Source organism: Pongo pygmaeus, chromosome 10 (assembly GCF_028885625.2).
Source record: "Pongo pygmaeus isolate AG05252 chromosome 10, NHGRI_mPonPyg2-v2.0_pri, whole genome shotgun sequence".
Taxonomy (NCBI): Eukaryota; Metazoa; Chordata; class Mammalia; order Primates; family Hominidae; genus Pongo; species Pongo pygmaeus.
The window spans coordinates 123197734-123220547 of record NC_072383.2 but is presented as its reverse complement, the minus strand read 5'-3'; the positions used below and the strand labels follow the sequence as shown (position 1 = coordinate 123220547).

General features: G+C 56.1%; 1 protein-coding gene across 50 annotated transcripts in view; it reads left to right on the top strand.

The window, feature by feature from the left end:
• NCOR2 (nuclear receptor corepressor 2) overlaps window positions 1-22814 on the top strand; it is a 246677-nt gene that overhangs the window by 100732 nt on the left and 123131 nt on the right. For all 50 annotated transcript variants that reach the window (XM_054444031.2, XM_054444024.2, XM_054444029.2 and 47 more), the window contains exons 7-9: window positions 3338-3451; window positions 12403-12459; window positions 19707-19759. In XM_054444031.2, the coding sequence (XP_054300006.1) occupies window positions 3338-3451; window positions 12403-12459; window positions 19707-19759 (224 nt within the window). The remainder of the gene's footprint in view (window positions 1-3337; window positions 3452-12402; window positions 12460-19706; window positions 19760-22814) is intronic.

Here is a 22814-nt window from a genome sequence, read left to right as displayed (position 1 = left end):
GCACCACCACACCTGGCTAATTTTTGTATTTTTTGTAGAGATGGGGTTTCACCATGTTGCCCAAGCTGGTCTCAAACTGCTGGTCTTGAGTGATCTGCCCACCTTGGCCTCTCAAAGTGCTGGGATTTCAGGTGTGAGCCACTGTCCCTAGCCACACCAACCTTTTTTATCTTCCTTTAAAAAATGTTTTTGATTCCAGCCATCCTAGTGGTTGTACAGCGGTATCTCGTTGTGGTTTTGATTTGCATTAGACAGCCCTTTTTAGCGTGTCACTGCTGTGCAGCAGTTTTTTCAGCATTATCTCCTTGATCTTCCAAACAACCTTATGAGGTAGGCATATACTCACAGGTTCTGCTGAAGTAGACACTGAGGTCAGGGAGGTGAAGGCCCCTGGCTGAGGCTGCAAAGCTGGTGAGCATGGGGCTCAGACTTGAATCCAGGCCCAGCAGAGCTAGTCACCGTCTTAGCTGGGTCTCTGTAGGTGTCCCAGGTAGTATTTTCTCTAGTACCTGAGGAAGGGCCACCTTCCCTGGCTGGAGGGAGCCTCACTCTTGCCCACCCTTTCGGGGCTGTGGGTTTCTTCCCCTTCTTGGCTTTATTTGGTGCTTTGGGGGAGTATTTCTATGCCCTTCTTGAAGTGACCACCAGGGGTCGCTGTGGGACTGAGGCAGTTCTGCTCAAGCCACCAGCGGTGGACTGCAAAAGCCAGCACCCTGGATTTTCTGGCTTTTCCTGTGTTCACTTCTTCTTGGGCACCTTTTTGGGTTCATACTGATCTGCTGTGTGGTCATGTGCAGGCTGTGTGAGCATAATAAATGGAGCAGAACCATGTTCTGATCTCACTTGTGATGCCCTGTCACATTGCAGAATGGGGCATTGGCCTCCCATCTGACCTTGGGCCAGTGCCCTAAACCCTCAGGTCTTCAGCCTCCCTCTTGCTATGAAGCAGACGGCAGCATGATGGGATGCTCTTTCCAATGGTGTTAGGAGGAGGGGGTTCATACATGGACAGATGAGGATGAGGATGATGGGGGTGATGAGGATGAGGATGATGGGGGTGATGAGGAGGATGATGAGGGTGATGAGGATGAGGGTGATGGGGTGATGAGGATGAGGGTGATGAGGATGAGGATGATGGGGGTGATGAGAATGAGGATGAAGGGGGTGATGAGGATGAGGGTGATGGGGTGATGAGGATGAGGGTGATGGGGGTGATGAGGAAGATGGGGGTGATGAGGATGATGAGGATGAGGGTGATGGGGTGATGAAGATGAGGGTGATGGGGGTGATGAGGATGAGGGTGATGATGAGGATGAGGAAGATGGGGGTGATGAGGATGATGAGGATGAGGGTGATGGGGGTGATGAGATGAGGAAGATGGGGGTGATGAGGATGAGGGTGATGGGGTGATGAAGATGAGGGTGATGGGGGTGATGAGGATGAGGGTGATGGGGGCGATGAGGATGGGGATGAAGAGGTGATGAGGATGAGGGTGATGGGGGTGATGAGGATGAGGATGATGGGGGTGATAAGGATGAGGATGATGGGGGTGATGAGGATGATGGGGGTGATGGGGTGATGAAGATAAGGATGATGGGGTGAAGAGGATGAAGATGGGGGTAATGAGGATGAAGATGAGGGGAGTGATGAGGATGACAGTGATGAGGATGAGGATGATGGGGGTGATGAGGATGAGGGTGATGGGGGTATGAGGAAGAGGGTGATGGGGGTGATGAGGATGATGGGGGTGATGAGGATAAGAATGATGGGGGTGATCATGAGGATGATGGGGGTGATGAGGATGAGGATAATGAGGGTGATGAGGATGAGGATGATGGGGTGATGAGGATGATGGGGGTGATGAGAATGAGGATGATGAGGGTGATGAGGATGAGGATGAGGGGGGTGATGAGGATGAAGATGAGGGGGGTGATGAGGATGACAGTGATGAGGATGAGGACGAGGGGGGTGATGAAGATGAGAGTGATGGGGGTGATGAAGATGAGGGTGATGGGGGTGATGAGGATGAGGGTGATGGGGGTGATGAGGATGAGGGTGATGAGGATGAGGGTGATGAGGGTGATGAGGATGAGGGTGAAGGGGATGATGAGGATGAGGATGATGGGGCTGATGAGGATGAGGATGAGGATGATGGGGCTGATGAGGATGGGGATGATGAGGATGAGGGTGATGGGGGTGATCAGGAGATGGGGGTGATCAGGATGATGGGGGTGATGAGGATGAGGATAATGGGGTGATGAGGATGAGGATGATGGGGTGATGAGGATGATGGGGGTGATGAGGATGAGGGTGATGGGGGTGATGAAGATGAGGGTGATGGGGGTGACGAAGATGAGGATGATGAGGGTGATGAGGATGATGGGGTGATGAGGATGAGGGTGATGGGGGTGATGAGGATGAGGGTGATGGGGGTGATGAGGATGATGGGGGTGATGAGGATGAAGATGAGGGGAGTGATGAGGATGACAGTGATGAGGATGAGGACAAGCGGGGTGATGAGGATGCAGGTGATAGCGGTGATGAGGAAGAGGGTGATGGGGTGATGAGGATGATGGGGGTGATGAGGATGAGGGTGATGGGGGTCATGAGGATGATGAGAATGATGAGGGTGATGATGAAGATGATCGGGGTGATGAGGATGAGGATGATGGGGGTGATGAGGAGCACCTGTGTGTCAGGTGCTGAGTGCTTTGCACACATCATCAGCTCATTTCACCCTCACACCGGCTCTCTAGAGTAGTAACTCTTTTATCCCCATTTTCCAGAAGAGGAAGGTAAGGCTTATAGAGGTCCAGGAGCTTCTCAAGGCTACGCAGTAAGTAGGAGTGGGAGTTGGGCTCCAGTCTGGCCAGTGCAGCTGCGGAGTCTGCGCAGCCTCTCCTAGCACTGATGCTGCCTGTAGGAACCGTAATGGGTAATAATGCCGGCTTGCAGCAGGCCTGACTGTGCCTGCCTGTGTAACTCATTCAGTTCTCACCACAGTCAGAATGGCGGCACGGCAATCAGCCCCGTTTATAGATGGGGAAACTGAGACCTAGCAGGGTGAGGCTGCTCGGCTGTGCTTCCCTAGCTGGCAAGTCATGAAGGCAGGATTTGAACCTGGCTTTGGAGCTTGGAGGCTGCAGCTGGCCCAGGAGCTGGGGCCTCTCCCGGGTGCGGAGTCCCTGGGGTGACTCACAGGAAATGGGTGGCAGCCTGACTTCCTGTGCGCGGCCGCGGCCCGGGCTGCAAGGGGGGCCTCCCCGCGCCCTGGGGGCTGCAGCCCTCCTTCCGCCCGCTGGGGTGCTCACCCCTCACGTTCTGCCTCTCCCCACAGCAACAGCTGGAGGAGGAGGCTGCCAAGCCGCCCGAGCCTGAGAAGCCTGTGTCGCCGCCGCCCATCGAGTCGAAGCACCGCAGCCTGGTGCAGATCATCTACGACGAGAACCGGGTATGTGTCCCTGCCCTGGCCTGCTGCCCCCTGGTGCTGGCCATGAGGCGCTTCACAGGGGCCTCCATGAATCGGGCCTCAGTGTTTCCATCTGCGAAATGGGGAGGGGACCTCGCCACCCTCTCCCCCAGAGACGCAGAGTTTATGAGTGGGTGGGGGAAGGTGACCGGTGGAAAGCCATCCTGGTGTGGCCTCTGGGCTGTTCTGCTCAGACACGCAGGTGGGTGTGGACTGTGGCTGGTCAGCAGGATGCAACACAAAACAGAGGTTTTGGGCTCCAGGAGAGCACCAGGGTCCAGCTGATGGCCAAGGGTAAGAGGCTGCCACTTTAGGTGCTGGTGCAGAAGAAATCCCTTTAAGGCAAAAGATAATGACATTATGACCGAAGCAGTGAGCTTTCATGGAGCAGCCCCTCCCATCAGTCCTGGAAGGGCAGGTGCAGGCGTCATTTCCATTTTCCTAAGGCCCAGAGAGGTTAAGTGACTTGTCCAGAGTCACACAGCTAGGAAGCATTGGACTGGATTTGAACCTATGGGCTGTCAGACCACAGGGCCTGAGTTCTCAGCACTGGCTTCCACTGACACTGGGCCCTGGAAGGGGCCTTTGAGATGACTGAAACACAGAGTCTGGAGCAGGCTGTGGAGGCCCATGGAGATCCCACTGCGGGCAGCTATAGGGGGTCTGGTCTTGGTGGAGGTGCTTGGGATGCTCAGAGCAGTGTCTCCAGGGGCTGGACCCTAAGGGTCTGTGCACCCCCAAGGTGGAACCTTGTGTCTGGTGAGGTGGTAAGCTCCCCATCTTCCCGGTCAAGCCACTAGCAGCTGGGCTTTAATGATTTACAGTTGACTTTTTCTAAATGTACTCAGGATCTGTGGATGTTGATCCCCTCCCTTATTTTCTGGATGAGGAAACTGAGGCCCAGAGAGGGACTGGTCCTTGTGAAGCGTGACAGATGAGGAAACTCCTCTCCCTGCCTTGGCTTTTCTGGTTCCCCTTCTGCCCGTAGTCCCAGCCACCCTTCCCAGCTGCGTCTTCTGTAATATATTCCTTGGCCAATCAGTGCTCAGAGTTGAGGTGGGGGTGGGGAGGCCTCGAGTCACGTGGTGGGTGCCTGCAGTGGCAGCCTAAGGCAGGGAACTACTGGATCAACCGGTTTGGCTATGCCTCCACCTCTAGAAACAGCCATGTCATGCAGAATGAGACAAGCCTGTTTGGGGCCTGGGAACTGTGTGCCCGGCTTACTCTCCCACACCCTGGCCCCTCACCCCAAGCACCGCTAGTAACAGTCATAGGAGAGCCAAGGGGCCACACATCCTTCAGCCAGGCATCCTGGGTTCAAATCCTATTTCTCCCGCTTCCTGGCTCTGTGACCCTGGAGCGTTGTACTTAAACCTTCCTGTGCCTCATGCGCCACAGCTTTAAAACAATGACAACGATGGCATCACCTAGTACAGTTGGTGTGGGGATTAAAGGGGTAATTTCCTAGTGCCCTTAGGACAGAGAGTGACTGGCACCAAGGAAGTGCCAGCTGGTGCTATTAATTGTCATTATCATAGCTCTCATTTCTTCTTGTGTTTATTTACCTTGTGCATTTAATAGAATACCATTTGCATTTAGTAGAACTACTATTATTCTCTCAATTTTGCTCATCAAGAAACCGAAGCTCAGAGAGGGAAGGAGACCTCCCTGAGATTGCAGAGCAAGTGAGCTTTGAGCCTGGGACTTGGAGCCCAGATTGAGGTGGCTCCAGGAGCCCAAAGTGGAGGGGACATGGGCAGGGCTCCTGAGAGTGTCACCTCTACCTGCCCTCTCTGATCCTTGGTGGAGAGCAGGCACGGTTCTCTCTAGCAGCTGTGGAGGCCAAGTCAGTGGCCCAGCACATTGCCACAGTGCCTTGGCCGTCTGCCTGGAGCTCCTCTCCTTGCAAGGCTCATACTGTCACTTCCATCTTTGCTCAAGTGGCCCCTTCTCAGCAAGACCCGTTTCAACCCTCTGCTTAATACTGAAAACCCTTTTTTCAGGAAAAAGAGTTTTCAGGATTACACCCGTTTTCCTCCTTTGTGGCTTCGGATTCTCCTTAGCCCTTGTCCCCATGGGACATGATTTCTGTTTTACTTATTTGTTCTGTTTATTATGAATGGAAACTTCATGAGGGCGGGGATTTTATTCCTGCGCACTTTTATTTCCAGTGGTATCTCCAGCACCTAAAACGGTGCTCACCACACAGCAGATGCACATTAAATAATTGTTGTGTAAGTATTCAGGCGGCAGGAAGGGAGGGGAGATGGAGGCGGGTGGCCAGCTCTGGCCCGTGGAAGAGGCCTCTGGTTTGGGGGCGTGGGGGCTGGTGGGGACCCTCTGCCTGGGCTGAGTCTCTGAGCCTCCAAAGTCTGCAGCCTAATGTGCGGGAGGCCCCCAGCCGCCTTTGACAGGAGCAGCCAGGACTTACCGCCCCTTGGGGGATCAGTAGGATTAAATTTTAATCCGCCTTCCTTCCCTGCTGGTTCCTGGAGAGATGGAGGACAAGGGTCTGTCTCTAAACGTCGAGCCAGCCGGAAAACGCAGCTTCCCTGCTGGGCAGGGCCCGCCTGGCAGTTCTGAGTGCTGGAGTCTGGCTCATTATCCATTCGGAGCACATTGGTGAGGCACCCGCTGAGCAAGGCTTTTCCCGCCTCCCTGCCTCCTGGGAGCTGCCTGCGTGGGCGGGGGCCGGGCAGGTGTGCACAGATGGTGGGGCAGCCGGCAGGGTGGCTGCAGCCTGAGAGCAGGAGCAGACGGGGTGGCCCAGGCCCAGGAGGGCAGAAGCGTGACCTGGAAGTGGGCACTGGGAAAGGCTTCTTGGAGGCAGCGGGTGGGCCAGAAGGAGGGCATTCGGGTGAGGGGCATGGCACAGGCCAAGTCCCAGAGAGGGGACTGGCGTCTCCTTTGATCTTCAAAGGTGGTGGGCACGAGGTAGGAGCTTGTTGGGTCCGGGACAAGGCACGCACTTGGAATCTGGGTAAAACATACACACAGGCAGCGCTAGCGATGTGTGGATACATAAGGGGCATTTGTGCAGCACAGGTTGCTGGTACCGTAGGAATTCAGGACACTGGGGAACAGTCAGGGTGGGCTTCATAGAGGAGACGGGTCTTGAGCTAGGTTGACTGGGGAAAGGTAGAAGGCTGCTTCCAATAGAGATGTAGATGGCTCATTCACAAGGTGTGGAGGAGGCAGGATCGATGGAAGCAGCAACCCCAGTTGCTGAGTAATGCGGAAATCAGCAAAAGACTCAGGTCCTTGTCTTCCAGTTTAAGCGTCTTAAAAGGAAAGTGTTTATATGATGTGATTAGGACTCAGTGTGTGCACAGTGTGATCGGGACTGAGCAGGGCAAAGAAGAATAATACCATCAACAGTCACCGTGAACACGAAGCATTCAGTAGAGACTTTTGGGGGTTTTGGCACTCCTCATGCTCATTTGTAGGGCCCAGCATCAGACCCCCTGATTCAAGATTTTCAGAGCAGTGCTTCAGACCCCGTCCTGTGGCCTCAGCATCTGGTGCCAGGCCCCCACCTCTGGCCTCCATGCCTGGCCACCTGGTCATCAAAACTGCCCCCAGGGTCCAGGGGTTCTTTCAGATTGTCCGTTTCAGCCCCGCGAGGCTGCTGCATGCGTCCTCTGACCTGCCGCTTTTCCTGCTTGTCACCCACCCTGGGAGAGCTCTGCACAGGGCTCATGGGCATGGGGCTCTGTTTGCAGATGAGGAAGCTGAAGCTCAGGGTAGACCGCTGCCCTGAGGCACTGCTGCAGCCAGCAGAGGGGCTTGGGTGCAGGACTGGGGGCTCAGGGCTTCTTGGGTAAGTAGGTGCTGCCCCCAATCTGCAGATGAGGAGGCCAGTGTGGCAGAGAAGAGGATAGGATGGGGCTTCCAGGTAGGGGAGAGGCTAGGGAGTGATCAGTGTCAGGTCTGTTTCTCTGCTCTAAAGGAGAGCTGCATGTGGACGCATGTGTGGTTTGTGTGCCTGTGGGTACACATGTGTGTATACGGGTGGATGTATGTGTGGCATGTGTGTTGGATACACATGTGTATGTGTGAGCATACACATGTGCCTTTGGATGGCTGTGCATACTTGTATGTGAATACTTAGAGTAAGAGTCAGCTTGTGTGGGACGAGCATGTGGTGATTTGTGCATTGATACAGCACGCTTGTGTGTGTGTATGCGGGCATGTGTGTATGTGTGGACCTCTGGATGGCTATGTGCACGTGTGCAAAAGTGTATATGAGTCGGCATGTGGGGCCTGTGGTTATCTGTGCACTTACACATCCATGCATACACACGTGGGTGCGTGTGTGTATGTGTGCAGGTATACCTGTGGGTGCTGTGTGCACATGCGTGAACATTCATCCACGAATTGGCACATGTGAGGCGTGTATATAGGTATTTGTGCATCTGTGCACCTGTATGCCTACGCATGTGTTCACATGGGTACACGTTAGGCTGTACGTGCGCCTTGACGTGTGTGGACATGTGTGTATGTCTTTGTGTGTTCCTAGATCTCGGCATGTGCACTTGGTGATGTGGGTCTGGTGCTCCCGTGCACCCGTCTGCATAGGTGACTAAGGACTTGTGTGCCCCAGCACAGCTCCTAGGCTTTTTGGGCGTGGGAGGCCTGGCCACACAGACCCAGAGTCTCTGCAGGAGTGCCATTGCTCGAGTGAGAACCTGCCCGGATCCCCAGTTGCCTGGTGAGAGCCCCTACAGGGGGTGGACGCCACGGTGAGTGGAGCCACTGATTGGCTTGAGTCCCTAAGTTTTCCTCTCCTCTCAGAGCCAGGTGAGCTTGGGCAGTGGCTTCTCTCAGGCTTGGCCACCTCCCCTGCGGCGTCAGCCCCACCCAGTACGATCAGAGCAGAGACCTCGGCCCCCAAAGGCCAGGAACGTGAGAGGATGTGCATGGGGGCAGTCGGGTTTCAGCGGGATTGAGAAAGGCCTGTTTCCCTTCTCCCCCAGGGTGGGGCTGAGTCCCCTGAATTCCAGCCTCCCAGCCGGCAGGTGGCAGCCCAGCCTGAAGCCCTCCTTTGGGCCAGAGCAGTCCCTGAGTTTTGCCACCCTTGGGTGGAGTTAGTTCAGCTCTAACAAGTGTGTCCTGGCGTCCCCTGCAAGCTGGGCCTCGGGCCTGCATGGCGAAGATGCAGACAGGAGCTCCTGTTGGAGCACTTGCTGTTTGACAGGACCAGGGGCAGCCAGGGAGCCAGTGTCAGAAGGTGGCCCCCAAAGGGTCCGAGGAGATGTGCAGATATCAGCCATGGGAATACTGGGGTTGGGGAATGTTCTAGGTGGGAGAATTTCAGGTGGGAAGGGTTTGGGATTTTGCCTAGAACTGTGTGGATTGGTGACCTCCTATCCAAGTGTCTTCTCTGACCCTCAGTTTCCCCATCTGTAAAGTGGGGCAGCCCTTGTGCCCCAGAAACAGGTTACTGGGAGGCTTGGCAATCCTGGTTGTGGCTTGGAGAGCAGGGAGACAGGGCCTGCCCTCTCGTCCACCTCTATGGAGGGGGCAGAGAGGCCTCCGTGTCCTTGGAAAGGCCAGGCACGTCCAGGATGTGGACTGCTTCCCCCATGGCCCTGGAGAAAGTGCCCACTGCCTTCAATCCTTTGCTGGGCCCTGCTGGACGATAGCAGCTTGGTGGCCAGCGCTGGCCTCCTCTGGTCCTGGTGGAGAGGCGGGGAGGAACTGGGCCAGCTGCAGCGACGTGGAGAGAGGACGGGGTTCTGGGCTGGGACTGGAGAGCCTGCGGGTACAAGAATGCTTTGCCCCAGTGACAGCCTGAGCGAGGGAGCCAGCCCCACCCCATTTCCAGGTATTTAGACCATTCCTGAGCATCCACTCTGAGCCAGACGCTGTCCAGGCACCGTGGGTGCAGCAGAGAACAGAGCAGGCACCTTGCTCCTCATGGAGTCCTCATCAGGGGGAGGTGGCCAGTAAGATAAACAGTGGGACGCAGACCCTTACCCCTGACCGCATGTGCTGTGAAGACAACCAGATGGGGAAAAGAGTGGTCGAGGGAGGTGGGCCGCCCTGCTGCGGGGGATCAGGGAAGGCCTCTCTGGGGAGGGGAGGCTGAGTCAAGACATGGGCAAGAGGCAGGCGAGAGCATGTGAAGATGTGGGGAACAGCATTCCAGGCAGGGAACAGTAGGTGCAAAGGCTCAGAGGCAGTAGTGGCTTTCAGTGTTCAGGGGACAGTGAGCGGCCAGCAGAGGTCAAGGTCCTGTGAGGGCTGGGACCCTGTTGACCCTGGCGAGGAGTTTGGATTTGGTGCTCAGGGTGGCAGGAAGACAGCAGCCGAGGAGGTGAGGGGGAATTTTTGGCATGAGGCTGAATCTGTGGCCTGCGTCCACATTCCCCAGCCATGCCATGTTCTAGAGGGTGTCTCCTCTGCATTCAAAGAGGGAAGGGATGACATGCACGTCACTTTGCTCCCTGCAGAACATCCTTGCAGAAGTCATGGGAGTTTGGTACCCTGGGTGAGTGTGGCCGTTTCGTGAATGGGGAGACTGAGGCCAAACTCAGTCAGGAGACTCAGATTGCTGAGGGTTAGAGCGCAGCCGACTCCCAGATGTTGGGCAGGTGTGTTGAGAAAGGCCAGCCCATCTTGGGACAGGGCCCCACAGGCCCATCTCCCCAGGAGGCTGACAAGCAGGACCAGAGAAGACTGTGGAGCGGGAACAAACCCAACACTGGGAGCAGGGGATGTGGGGGCAGGAGGTGAAGGAAACACCCCAGAGAGACAGGAGGAGGTGGGGCTCCCTGTGGCTTTGGCAGGTGAAGAAGGGGTCCTACCTGCTCTCTAGATGCTAGCTGTGTGGCCATATAGTTTCTAGTGGCTTGGCCCTTTCCGTTGGTATCACTCTTTTATCTAGATGGACAGTTGCTGTTGATCCCCACAGATCATACACAAACTCCTATTCATCCCTTAAAACCCAGCCTATATATCCCTCCTGTTACCTTTCTGGGAGAGTGACTTGTGCCCCACTTTCACACAAACCTTTCTCTGCCTGAGCATAGTAATCTGTTACTGCTCTTAACCAACAGCCATTGTTTAGGTTTATTCCAGGCAGGGGCCAGGTCTCATTCATTCCATGTCTCTCCCCAGGTCCCAGTGTTTGGGAGCTGCCCTGCCTCCATGGTACCCCATACCCAGTCCTTCACTGGGCCTGGCTTAGGGTTTCTCCCATCTTCAGTACCCCAGGGCAGACTCTTTCCTGCTTCGAGGGTGTGGCTGGGACATTGACTCTCGGGTGATGTCTGCCCCCATCCACCGGAAATACTAGTCCCAAGCCTAGGGGTGGCCCTGCGTGGGACCTGGCCCTTGGCTTCCTCTGTCCGTGGATCCTGGAGGTCATAAGAAGGGCTTCTTCCCTGTGTTTTGTTTCTGTGCCTCAGTTTCACCATTTGTGAGATGGGGCTACTCCTGCGTGTGCCTCCCATGGCACTTCTGCGCGATTGACATGTTAAGAACGTACCGCATGCCCAATGCTTGGCTCATGGCAGGTGCTTGGAGAAGTGACCATCGCTGTAATAGTTCTCCCCTGCTCTTCTGGCCCCCAGCTGCACCTTGAGGCTGCAGGTCTCGGGGTTTTGGCTCAGTGTGAAGGTGGCCAAGAGCATGGCTCTGCTCTTGGTGGGCCGGGCTCTGGGCTGTAGGCGGAGGCAGCTCTAGGCTCCAGCTTGAGCCCACCTACATACCCGCTGTCTTTCTCTGGGGGCTGGGGAGGGGGAGTGAGGCTGTCCCGCCACGCCCTCCTCTCTCTGCTGCAGCCGGGGAGCCTGGGCACCTCCGCCCTGCGAGGAGATCTTGGCAAAGGCTGTGTCAAATTTTTGTTGGCAGCCACATTTCCCAGGGCTTGGGGTCACCTCCTTTTGGCCAGTCTGGTTTGGGGTCACTGGGGACAGTTTCAGTATGGTGATGGTGACTTCTGCGGCCTGTCCGCTTAGTCCTTGCCAAATCCTGAGTGGCTGCCCCAATGCAGCTGAGTCACAGCAGGGGCTCGCCCACGTGCCAGCCTGTGAACACCCGTTTGCCAGCGCACACACAGTTTAGCCTGGTGCAGGGGGCACCCAAACCCACCCAAATTCTGCCTCTGCCCTCCGCCACAGCCCCCATGAAGCCACCTTCAGGAGCCCCTGCACCCCCCACCTCCCTGTACCCAGCTGGCCTGGGCTGCCCTCCAGGCCTCCTCTGAGCAGACCCTGGTGGTCCCAGGCTGGGGGCTGGTGGGCCTGGCCGAGGCACAATGTCTGCCTTCACACCGAGGGCCGGGGTGGGGGCCCGGAGGTCCAGCCTATTGACGGAGCGGCCACTGAGCCCTGCGCCACATGTTCCTGTTTTCCTAATAAGTCCCCAGTTGTGAGTGGGGAGGTGGTGGGGAGGCCCCGGGGCAGCCCAGAAATAATCACATGATTGTGAAACACAAGAATCCTAGAAAGGGTATCTCTGAGCGCCTCTATCTCACCCCTCCTCCTCCTCCTCCTCCTCCTTCCCTCGCTGGCTGCACTAGCTCTGAGGTAATTGTAGACAACCCAACCAGCTTCCAGGGCGAGGGAAGGCATCTCAGGGCTGGCAGTGTCGGCTGGGCTGGTGGGGAGCGGTGCCCACGTCGCTGGGCCCTGGGGGAGCGAGGCCTGCACGCCTGCCGGGGAGCAGGCTTCAGTGGACCCGGCGCATTTGCTAAAATCGAAACTTGGCTGGCTTGCTGGGGCCGCTGTGGGGGTATTGAGGCTCCTCTGTGTTTTTTTCCAGCGTGGGGAGGGCCTGCAGGGGGCCCCGGGCCTCCCTCCCCCGTGCTGAGGATCAGCATGCTGGACTGGGCTGGGCAGGTGCCCGCTGCTCTGGGAAGCCTCTATTTATAATCTGTGTTTTTTTGTTTTTTAAAAAAATTCCTCCTCTTCGCCATCACCCTGCAGAAGAAGGCCGAAGCTGCACATCGGATTCTGGAAGGCCTGGGGCCCCAGGTGGAGCTGGTGAGCTGGGGTACAGGGTCAGGGGCTCAGGGGAGGGCGGGGGTGGCTGGAGAGGTGGGCAGGGAGGCGGGGGGTGCGGCGGAGGAGGAAGTCATCTATTGCCAAGCGCTGCCCAGGCGGCGTCCGCGGAGGAAGCAGGAAACCCACCTTCCTGATGAGAGGATAGCAGATAGCGGGTGGGCGGGCCTGGCTGGGCTGGGTGGGGGTGGGGAGTCTTGGCAGCGAGCGCCTGCGGGGCCACCTGCGCACTCCTGTGCACACTGTGAAGCCCGGCCGCTTAGGCTGTGAGGAGAGTCACACACCTGTAGGCCGGTGCGTTTGCTCCGGCTGAGCACGGAGAGCCGGTTCTCCGGGTCACACGATCTCGGTCCAGTCCCAGGTGCACCGCTTCATGGCGATGTGACCCCGAGCGGGTCTGTTACCCTCCCTGTGCTTCAGCTTCCTCATCTGTAACATGGGAATCCTAACAGCACCTATCCCACTGGGTTACAGTGAGGAGGAGCTGTGTTAATATTTTTCCAACATCAGGTGCAGCGCCTGCCTTGTAGACAGTAAGTGCTGGGCATTAGCTATGATGATGATGATGATGATGATGATGGCGATGGTGGCTGTCACTAGTGTCCTTTTGCTGCGGAAAGATGCCATGTCAGCAGCAGAGCTGGAAAGCAGGCCCCAGGCCTCCTGGAGTCCCTGGGCTGAGGATGGGTGGTTACAGAAGCCCTAGCCCCCAGAGAATGGGCCACAGCCCCTGCCTGCCCCACAGCCATCTGTGCCCACTGAGCTGGTCAGCATGGATGGCCGTGGTGGGCACTGAAGGCATACTGCTACCCACATGTGTGCTGGATTAGGGAGAGTCTCCATGTGCATGGTGGGCTAGAGTGTGCGTGTGAGTGCGCCCAGGGTGCAGATAAAGTCTACGCCTTTGGCCATGTGTAGTGGCTCACATCTGCAATCCCAGCACCATGGGAGGCCAAGGCAGGAGGATTGCATGAAGCCAGGAATTTGAGATCAGCCTGGGCAAAATAGAAAGACCTTGTCTGTGCAAAAAATTTAAAAATTCACCAGGTGTGGTGATGCACGCCTGTCGTCCCAGCTACTTGGGAGGCTGAGGCAGAAGGATCGCTTGAGTCTGGGAGTTCAAGGCTGCTGTGAGCTATGATCACACCACTGCACTCCAGCCTGGGCAATAGAGTGAGACCCTGCCTCATAAAAAAATGAAACAGAAGTCTGACACCTTCAGAGCCTCAATCTAAACTCAGCTCCACTGCATGATTGCCAAGTGGCCTTAGGAAAGGGACTGACCTCCCAGTACTACAGTGCTCTCTCATCTGGGACAGGCGGAGGCTCTAGGGCCTCCTTCCAGGGTTTTCCCAGAGTTAAAGGCAGTGCTGCCTGTTAAAGGCTCACCTAGTGCAGCTCCTGGCCCCTACGAAGCACTCAGTAGTTGTGAACAATTTGGTGATGAGCTGCTCCCCCTGAAGTTTCTGCAGGCTGCTTAGTTTTGCAGTGAGAGCTCCCCGAAGCCCGGGGTCTGTCTATTGAGGCCACTCAGGAGCTGCAAGCCCCGGGCTCCCAGGCCCGCTCAGAAGGCAGAAGCAGGGAGGAGACGGCAAGGGCTCCTCCAGCTCAGAAGCAGGGCCCAGCTGCCCACCTGGCTGGACTCAGGAACCTCGCTGGGCTTCCCCACCCCTTCAGGGCTCTGCCCCCTCCAGGCACATCCTTGGGCCTGGGCGATCTGGGTGACGCGCTCTGGCCTGGGGTCGTGCTTCTCTCAGTGGAAGTGATTTCTGGGGAAGTTTTCAGCAGCAGCTGCTGCTTGCTTGTTTTTTTGTTTTGCAAACAGCTTTATTGAGGTACAATTCACACGCATGCCATTCACTCACTTAAAGTGTACAGTCCAGTGGGTTTTAGTGTATTCACAGATGTGTGCAACTGTCACCACGGTCAATTTTAGAACATTCCATCATCTCAAAAAGAAACCCTTCTGTCTCTATGGATTTGCCTATTCTGGACATTTCCTATAAATGGAATCTTGCAATATGTGGTCCTTTGTGTCTGGTTTCTCTCACTCAGCATCATGTTTTCGAGGTTCATCCGTGTCGAGCGTGGGTCGGTGCTTCGTTCCTTTTTGTGGCTGAATCATATTTCACCGTAGGGTTAGTTCACATGTTGTTTACCCACTCATCAGTTGGTGGACATGAGATTGTTTGCATATCTGGGGTATTGTGAATAAAGTTGCTGTGAACATTAGTGTGCCGTTTCCATGTGAACGTACGTCTTCATTTCTCCTGGGTGTGTACCTAGGCATGGAATTGCTAGCTCCTCTGTTAGCCCTATGTTTAGCCCCTTGGGGAACTGCCCAACTGTTTTCCAAAGTGGCCGTACCATTTTACATCCCCACCAGTAAGCTGCCTCTTGCCTCGGTTTCTCCTTTTCTGCCAAATGGGGATGGCAGTGTTGGATGAAGTTCCCAACCATTTCCAGACTTCCAGGTCCTCCCGCTCCCCTTTCCTGATTGGTCCCCGGGGTCCTCCTGGGAGAAAGGGCCTGGAGGCCCCTGTGTCTTAGGGCCCGAGGAACACAGGCGAGGAAGCCCCTGTCCGTGGGAGTCTGTGGGCAGATGGGGGTGGGCAGCTGCTGGTGTTAGAAGCTTTGGAACCAAGGACCCCACAGTGAGTCTTCTCTGGTTCTTTGGAGACAAGGGGACGGGGTTGTCTCCCACTTGGGGATCTCAGAGCAGAGGCTTCCACAGGGCTGATGGCACAGGAGGCTAAGATCTAGTGTCTGGACTCTTGAAGGCCCCTGGCTTGGTGCCAGTCAGTGGGGACAGGGAGGGTGCCTCACAGAGCTGTTGCCATCCCATTTTCTGGATGAGGCTCAGCGAGAGGAGTGCCTTGTGCTGGGCCACACAGCAGGAGATGAGGCATGGAGGTGTGCTGAGCCCCTTGGGGAGCGGCTGGCCAGTTCTGCACAGATCTGCCAGGCCCGAGTGGCCACAGGCATCCTCCAAGCAGAGGCAGCTGCATGGTGCACCCTCTGCAGGGGCCTGTCTACCACCTGGATGCCAGAAGCCCGGGCCAGGGACGGCCTGAGGACCCAGGTGCTGTGGGTCAGAGTCCAGTTCCCAGGGTGTCTTCCATCAGAAGCTGCAGTTCCAACGCCCCTCCCCTCAGCAGGGACAGATCTCTGTGGCCTCCCTGGAGGAATTTGCATTGGAAAGGATGAAAATAGCACCAGAGGTGCTAACCAGGGGTCTGAGGCACCGAGATGGTGGGGCACGGCCTCTCCAGCCCAGCTGTGGGGACCGGACCAGGCTAGGAGCGGGCGCAGTGGTGGAGGGCGTGCCCAGCAGCCCCGACCTCTCTGCCGCTTTGAGTCATTGCTTCCTTCCTGTTCCAAGGCGTTATTTTAAGAAGCTGGTGTCACCAGCGGGTTGAGGGCTGGGGCTGTCACTTCATTTATTGCCGGCTCAGGCCGCTTGGGACTCTGGCTTTTCCTGGTGGCCCTGCTGGCTGGCTCAAAGCCCGAGGGGGGCCACCTCCTCCCTGGCCCCTGCTGGCTTTCTTAGTCACCACTGTGCCTCATCTCTGCCTGGGCCTTGCGTCTGGCACCTGCTCCCCTTTGCCCTCTTTCTGCCCTCAGAGTGGCTGTGCCTCTGATTTTAGAGGAGACGGAGGCTGAGCAAGAGAGAGCTGGACCTTGGGGCCTCCTGGGTGCCGCCCCCACCGCCCCAGGCTCCACACGCATCTAGGCCTCGATTCCCTCACTGGCGTGCGTCCCCCCAGGGGTCATTTCTCCCGGGAGGATAAGGCCTGGGGGTGAGGGACAGGGGCCAGCCATGCCCTCTGGCCTGTGTGGCTGTGGAGGTGCCTCATGGCCCCATGTGGGGACCCCGGCCAGCCTGGGCTGGGGAGCTGCCAGGCCTTTGTGCAGCCCCCTCCGCAGAGGGTGAGGGAGATGTTGGGGAGTCCCCTCCGGCCCTGTGTCCCCTCAGCAATGCACCTGCTAGGACATGTCACTGTCCCTCCCTCCCCCAACCCTCTTCTGGGCTTTCCAAGATGGCTGTCCTCAGCCTGTTGCCATGGCGACGTACAGCATTCTGGGCAGCTCTGGGCCCAGAGCCTCCCCTGGGCTCCTGGGGTTCAGTGGCTTCGGGGAGTGGCTGGTGAGTGCCTCCCAGGGGGGCAGCTCCTGTTTAGAGGCAGCAGCACCCCACAGTATCCTCAGTCCTTCGGGGCCTTCGCCTTGCGGGCCCCTCACCGATGGCCGCCTTGAGAAGCAGGAGCTGTGTCCCTATCTACAGGGCAGGGGAGGAGACCACCAAGTGGAAATGGCCTCCCTCCCCTCTGGCTTTGGTGGGTTGGAGGCTGACCGGGCTCCTGCTGCCCCCGGGAGCCGGTCCTGCGTTTCTGCACCCACCCTGTGCCGCAGAAACACTGTCCCCTCTGCCCACCTCTCCCTCCCAGGGCTGTGTGCTGTGGGCTTCCAGCCCCTTTCTGGCCCCCTTCGGCTGTTTGCTATCTTTAAAACCAAAACAAGACAAACACCAAATTTCACCAAGTCTGAAATTTTCTGAGCTATCCAAATTTTCCGTAAAGTAGGTCCTCTTTGACCTACACCCATGTTCCAGATGAGGAAACCGAGGCCGGAGTGTTGAGGGCACTTGTCCAAGCTCACAGCTAGTGAGGGAGGAGCCACCATTTAAATTAGGGCCTATCTGTTTCCAAAACCCGAACCCCTAAGTGGTGTCCGCTTGCATCTGGCCTGCATTTGATTGGCATGTGGGGAACATAAAGGAGCCAGTGTGGTTGCCCAGGTTACAGCATGGGCATCTTCACAGGGCCCCTTGCCATTCCTGAGATGAGGACTCGCACCCTCTGCAGGGATGCTGCACCGCACCCCTTCCCTCCACTGGGAAGTTCTGCAGTGAGTCTGACCGTGGGCTCTCTTGTTCCTCTGCCCACTTCTCCCTCTTGTTCAAACTTCCAGGGTCGGGGTGGGGAAACTGCCCTCTGTTCAGGGCTGAGAACTTTGGGAAGGGAGCCTGACCCGGCACGGGGAGAAATGGCCCATGGCAGCTGCAGGATGACATCTCTGTCCCCAGGAGAGTAGCTGAGCAGGAGCCTGGAATTGCCCGAGCCCAGCGGTGAATCCCCTAGGAGGGGAGATCTGGGGCTACAGGGAGAAAGGCGACATTGTCACCAGCCAAGACTGTCTGTGAGGCTCTGCAGAGCTGCAGAGGCCCTTCCCTGGGGATGGGTGGGTGGGGGTCTCGGTGGCCCCCTCTGCCGGCGTCATCAGGAGGTGTGTTCAGCTCTATCCCCAGGGAAGAGACTTGTGTGTCCCTTCTGTCACTGCAGCCCTGCCCTGAGGCTGCAGGACTCCACGTCTCTATCCTTCCCTGTTCCATCTGATCACTCACACTGTGTACCTGATCTTCCCACCATAGTCACCCATGGCCACCCTGGGAGGCTTCTGCTGTGTGCATGGGTGTGTGAGAGGGAGAGGGACAGGAAGAGAGGGAGACAGACAGACAGAAAGACATACACATACACACACACACAGACTCAGGCAGAGAGGGGAGCAGACTCCTTCCTCCAGCGCTGGAGCTGAGAGGCAGGCTGTCATTCAGGCTCATCTCTTACCAGCTGTGGGCAAATGTTGTAACCTCTTAAGTACTCAGTTTTTCTTTCTGTACAGTGGGGGATGATTGTATCAGTTACCCGGTATGATTACATGGCTACTGCTGGAGAACAAAGCAGCCCCACATTTAGAGGCTTGAAGCAGCAACTGTTTACTGTTTCTCACCAGTCTGGAAGGCAGCTGAGCATTTCTGCTGGTGTGGGCTCAGCTCTTGCACCTCCGTGGCCAGCGAGGGAGTCGGGGGGCCGGTGTTGTAGCTCAGCCCAGGCTGGGTGGCACCACTCTGCTCCTTGCCTCTCTGCCCGCTTTCTGCAGGCCAGGCTAGGCTCATTCTCTTGACAGAAACAGCAGAAATGTGAACTCGCATCTTCAAGCCTCTGCTTTTGCTAAGTGTGCAGCAATTCCACTGGCCACAGCAAGGTCATGGGTGGTTACAGAGAGGCGTGAAAGGTGGGTGCCATTAGCACAGTCACTGCTCCCTGATGACGGCAATGTGACTGGCACCTCTGGGCACTTCAGCCTGCAGGTACCAGCCTCAGAGCTTAGCATGCACTGTCTCGTTTGATCTTCACAAAATCCTATGAGTTTAACCCCATTTTATAGATGAGGAGAAATGGAGGCACAGATGGATTAAGTAACTTCCCAGGGAGACCCAGCTAGAAAGCATCAGAACCGGGACTTGAACCTAGGTTGTGCCCTTGGTTGCTAAGCAAGGTTCTTCCATCTGGGAGGGGACACGTGGCAGCTGGCTTGGTCCCTGCACCATCACAGATGCTGCCGTGCTTTCTGCATCTCCTGGTGCGCTCTTTGAAGCCCTGCGCTTGCTACATGTGGGCCCTGCCTCCCTTTCTCACTGCTGTGTGGGATTTGTGGTGTAACCAAGTCCTGATCTCCTTAGCTGCTCTTCTGGTGGTGGACGGCTAGCTTGCTTCTCACTGGCCACTGTGAGCAGTGCTGTAGGAACATCCTAGCGCCCGTCTCCTGGCGGAGCACAGTAGGCATCTGCAGGAGCACGGGGGTCAGAAGCGGGGGCGTCGGTGTTCATTGCCAGGTGGTGGCTGCTGTCTCTCTGGGGGATGTGTGCGCATACGCCATGCTCCCACCAGCTATGTGCCAGCCTTCCTGTCACCCCAGACCTCACCAACACTTGGCATTATTCAACGTTTTTGTCTTTTGCTGGTCAGTGGGGGCGGAGTGGTATCTTGCAGCGTTGGGACGCGCACTTCCATGGTGAGCTGGGAAGCCAAGTGGCTTTCCACGTTTGGTGGCCAGGGCCAACCTCTGGGGGGTGTGTGGGTTTGTCCTGGTGTGCTCTGGGCTGTGGCCCCTTCCAGGCCAGCGCTGCTGAATGCCCCGCAGAGCAGCCATGACGACCTTGGTGGGGGTGGCCACAGTACCCACAGCTGTTCCCGAGGAACCAGTTTCAGCCTGTTCCTGGCTGGGGCTGCGTGCTGGGTCCCTGTGTTCTGTTTCATGCCTGCCTGCGGCTGAGCCCTCACCCAGAGGACGGCTTCTCCGTGCCAGGGCTGGGGCTCCTACCGGTGGGCTCTGCAGTGGCCAGTGGCCAGCCGGGCTCTGATGCGCTTCTCTCTCTCCCTTTGCAGCCGTTGTACAACCAGCCCTCCGACACCCGGCAGTATCATGAGAACATCAAAATGTGAGTGCTCGCGGGCAGCCGTGCGGACACACGGGGGCAGGGTGGGCGAGCAGGCTCTCAGCGGCCTGCATGGGATGTGGGACGTGGGCTCTCTGTTCCCATCAGGGGCTCCCGGCCAGGGCCAGGTGCTCCCGGAGGGGACAGGAGACAGTCCTAGGTGGCACCTGGGGTGGGGGCGGGGAGCAGAGAGAGTGTCCCCCTGAGGTTTTGGGAGACAGGCCTGGGTTTGGGAGGGTGGACGAGGGAGCTGCTGGTGCACAGGTGGGTCTGGAGAGATGGAGGTCAGAGGTCCCAGGCTGTACATCTGCATCCTATTCGAGCAGGAGGGAGCTGTTGCGGGCAGAAGGCAGCCGGCTCAGGGAGATGGGGAGTGGCCCCGGTGCAGGCAGGGGCCTGGTGTTTTGGGCTCTGGCATAAGCATGTTTGGGAATCACCTGGTGTCTGCACAGAGCGGTCCCTCTGGCACAGCCCACTATGGGGCAGATCAGAGCACTCATCCAGGCCCTGAGGCTTTGGAGGTGGCCAGTGTGATGTATTCTAATGATGGGGGCCTTTTCCCAGACCGGTGCTGGGAGGGAAGAAAATGTCAAGTGCCACATGCCATTGGGTGGGGCAGTGCTGGAGGCTAGTAGCATCGTATCTTCAAGCGGGGTACAAGGCGTTGGAGGTGTGGCAGCTGGAAGGGGGCTGGCTTTTTCTTGGGATGCATTAACGGGAGCATAGACTGTTGGGCTGAGGAGGGCATGTTATCTCATGTTAGTGCCCAGGAACCCAAAAGGTAAAAGGGGCTGCAGATCTTGCCCCTTGAGGAACGTGTGGCCGTGTGGTGGGCTGGTAGGTTGGAGGTGAGACTCTTTGGGATCGTAGCTGTTGAATGTTCCAGGTTCGTCATGGTGAGAGGGTACAGGTGTTTGAGTGTGGCTGCAAAGAGAGGCATTTAGCTGATTCAGTGGGTAGTTCAGCCCGGTCCGATTGTTCAAGCGTTCCTGGGATGAACTACAGAGTGTATATGCGGTGGTGAGCTCCCCGTTCCTGAAAGCATGCAAACCTTTCACACATCTGCTGGTGCTGGACTAGTCGACAGGGAGATCACTGCTGTTGTAGTTTCCAGAGTTGCACGACTGGTCCAAGCTCAGGTGATCAACTTGGCCACCCTCCTGCAGCATCTGGTCATTGTTGCAGCCGCCTAGAAAATCTCTCCTTGCTAGTTGAGGCCCTTGGCCTTCTCGGGTTCAGCAGCACCTGACAAAGATACTTCACCAGCGTGGCTGGCGGGGGGGTCATCCTCAGCCAGTGGCCAGCAGGGGCTGCAGAGTGTGTCAGGAAGGGGCATGTGTTCTGCGCCAGGAGTCCCGGGCTGGTACGGAAGGCCCATGTCAGATGCAGCCTGGGCTCCTCATCGGCCTGGCGGGCTCATTCATTGCCCAGATCCCAGATCCCTTTTGACTCGACATAGTTTGTCTTCCAGTCGGGCTACCCCAGTCCCTTCTGCAGCTGCCTGGGACCTGCCTCGCTCTGGGGCCCCTGTCTGGGGTGGGAAGCCACAGATGGAGGGGTGCTGAAAGCAAGGGGGACGTTCTTAGGACCTCATCACAGGTGGTTTAGGGGATGAGGGTGGGGTGTTCTCAACTGAGTCTGGGCTGTTTGGGGCATTCCCTCATTCATTCATCCCATCTTTATTGAGAGCCTGCTGTGTGTCAGGTCCTGTTCTAGGCCTTGGCCACTCAGCCTTGGATAAAACAAAGGCCTCACCCCTCATCAAGATTTGTCTAGCAGTGGAGACAGAACCAGAATGAGTTAAGTAAACAAAACAAGAGAATGTCAGCTAATCCGGCCGGGTGCAGTGGCTCATGTCTATAATCCAAGCACTTTGGGAGGCTGAGGTGGGAGGATTGCCTGGGGCCAGGAGTTCGAGACCAGCCTGGCCAAACATAGCAAAAATTGACAAGAAATTAGCTGGGTGTGGTGGCATGTGCCTGTGGTCCCAGGTACTCAGGAGGCTAAGGAGGGAGAATCGCTTGAGCCCAGGAGTTAAGGGCTGCAGTGAGCCGTGATGGCACCACTGTACTCCAGCCTGGGCAACAGAGCAAAACCCTGTTTCTTTAAAAAAGAAAAGAAAAAGAAAATACCAGCAAATCTAAAGTACTATGCTCACATAACTGTACTATGCTCACATAACTATCTTAAGCTCTTTATGCCTTCAGATACCTAGTCATGATTTTTCTTTTTGACATAATTATTTTTGATAGCCATATTATTATACTGACAATTTTACATAGGTTTTTTTCACTTAAAGTGAGTGATGTTTTAAGCTGAATACTGTGGTTGATTTCAGGTAATAAAGACAGCCATAGAATCTAAACAAAAGAGGCGCAAGATACTCAAATAGATAACACCAGCCAATAGATATTCCTTCATCTTTGTCTAAGTAGAATAAAACTATAAGCATATTAAAGCCAGTGCTGTATTTGACATCTCATAATCTTCATCAGAGAATGGCTGTGGTCTGTTAAAGTACATTTTGACTAAATAGTTAACCACCTCACTGAATTTGTTCCAAATCTAAATCACAAACAAACATGTTTATATTTAAAACAAATAGATGTGCTGGGCGCGGTGGCTCATGCCTGTAATCCCTGCACTTTGGAAGGCCGAGGCAGGCAGATAGCTTGCGGTCAGGAGTTCGAGACCAGCCTGGCCAACATGGTGAAACCCCATCTCTACTAAAAATACAAAAATTAGCCGGCTGTGGTGGCGTGTACCTGTAGTCCCAGCTACTCGGGAGGCTGAGGTAGGAGAATTGCTTGAACCTGGAAGATGGAGGTTGCAGTGAGCCGAGGTCACGCCACTGCACTCCAGCCTGAGCAACAGAGCAAGACTCTGTCTCAAAATATATATATATATATAATATAATATAAAACAAATAGATGAATAATTAAGATTTCCTACACTGTAAGTAGTCAATTTCTGTTAGAAAAACCTTTGTGTGTAAATTATTGGAACTGATTTGTCCTAATAATTTTAGTTTTTTGGATATTTTCTACTAAAATTATCA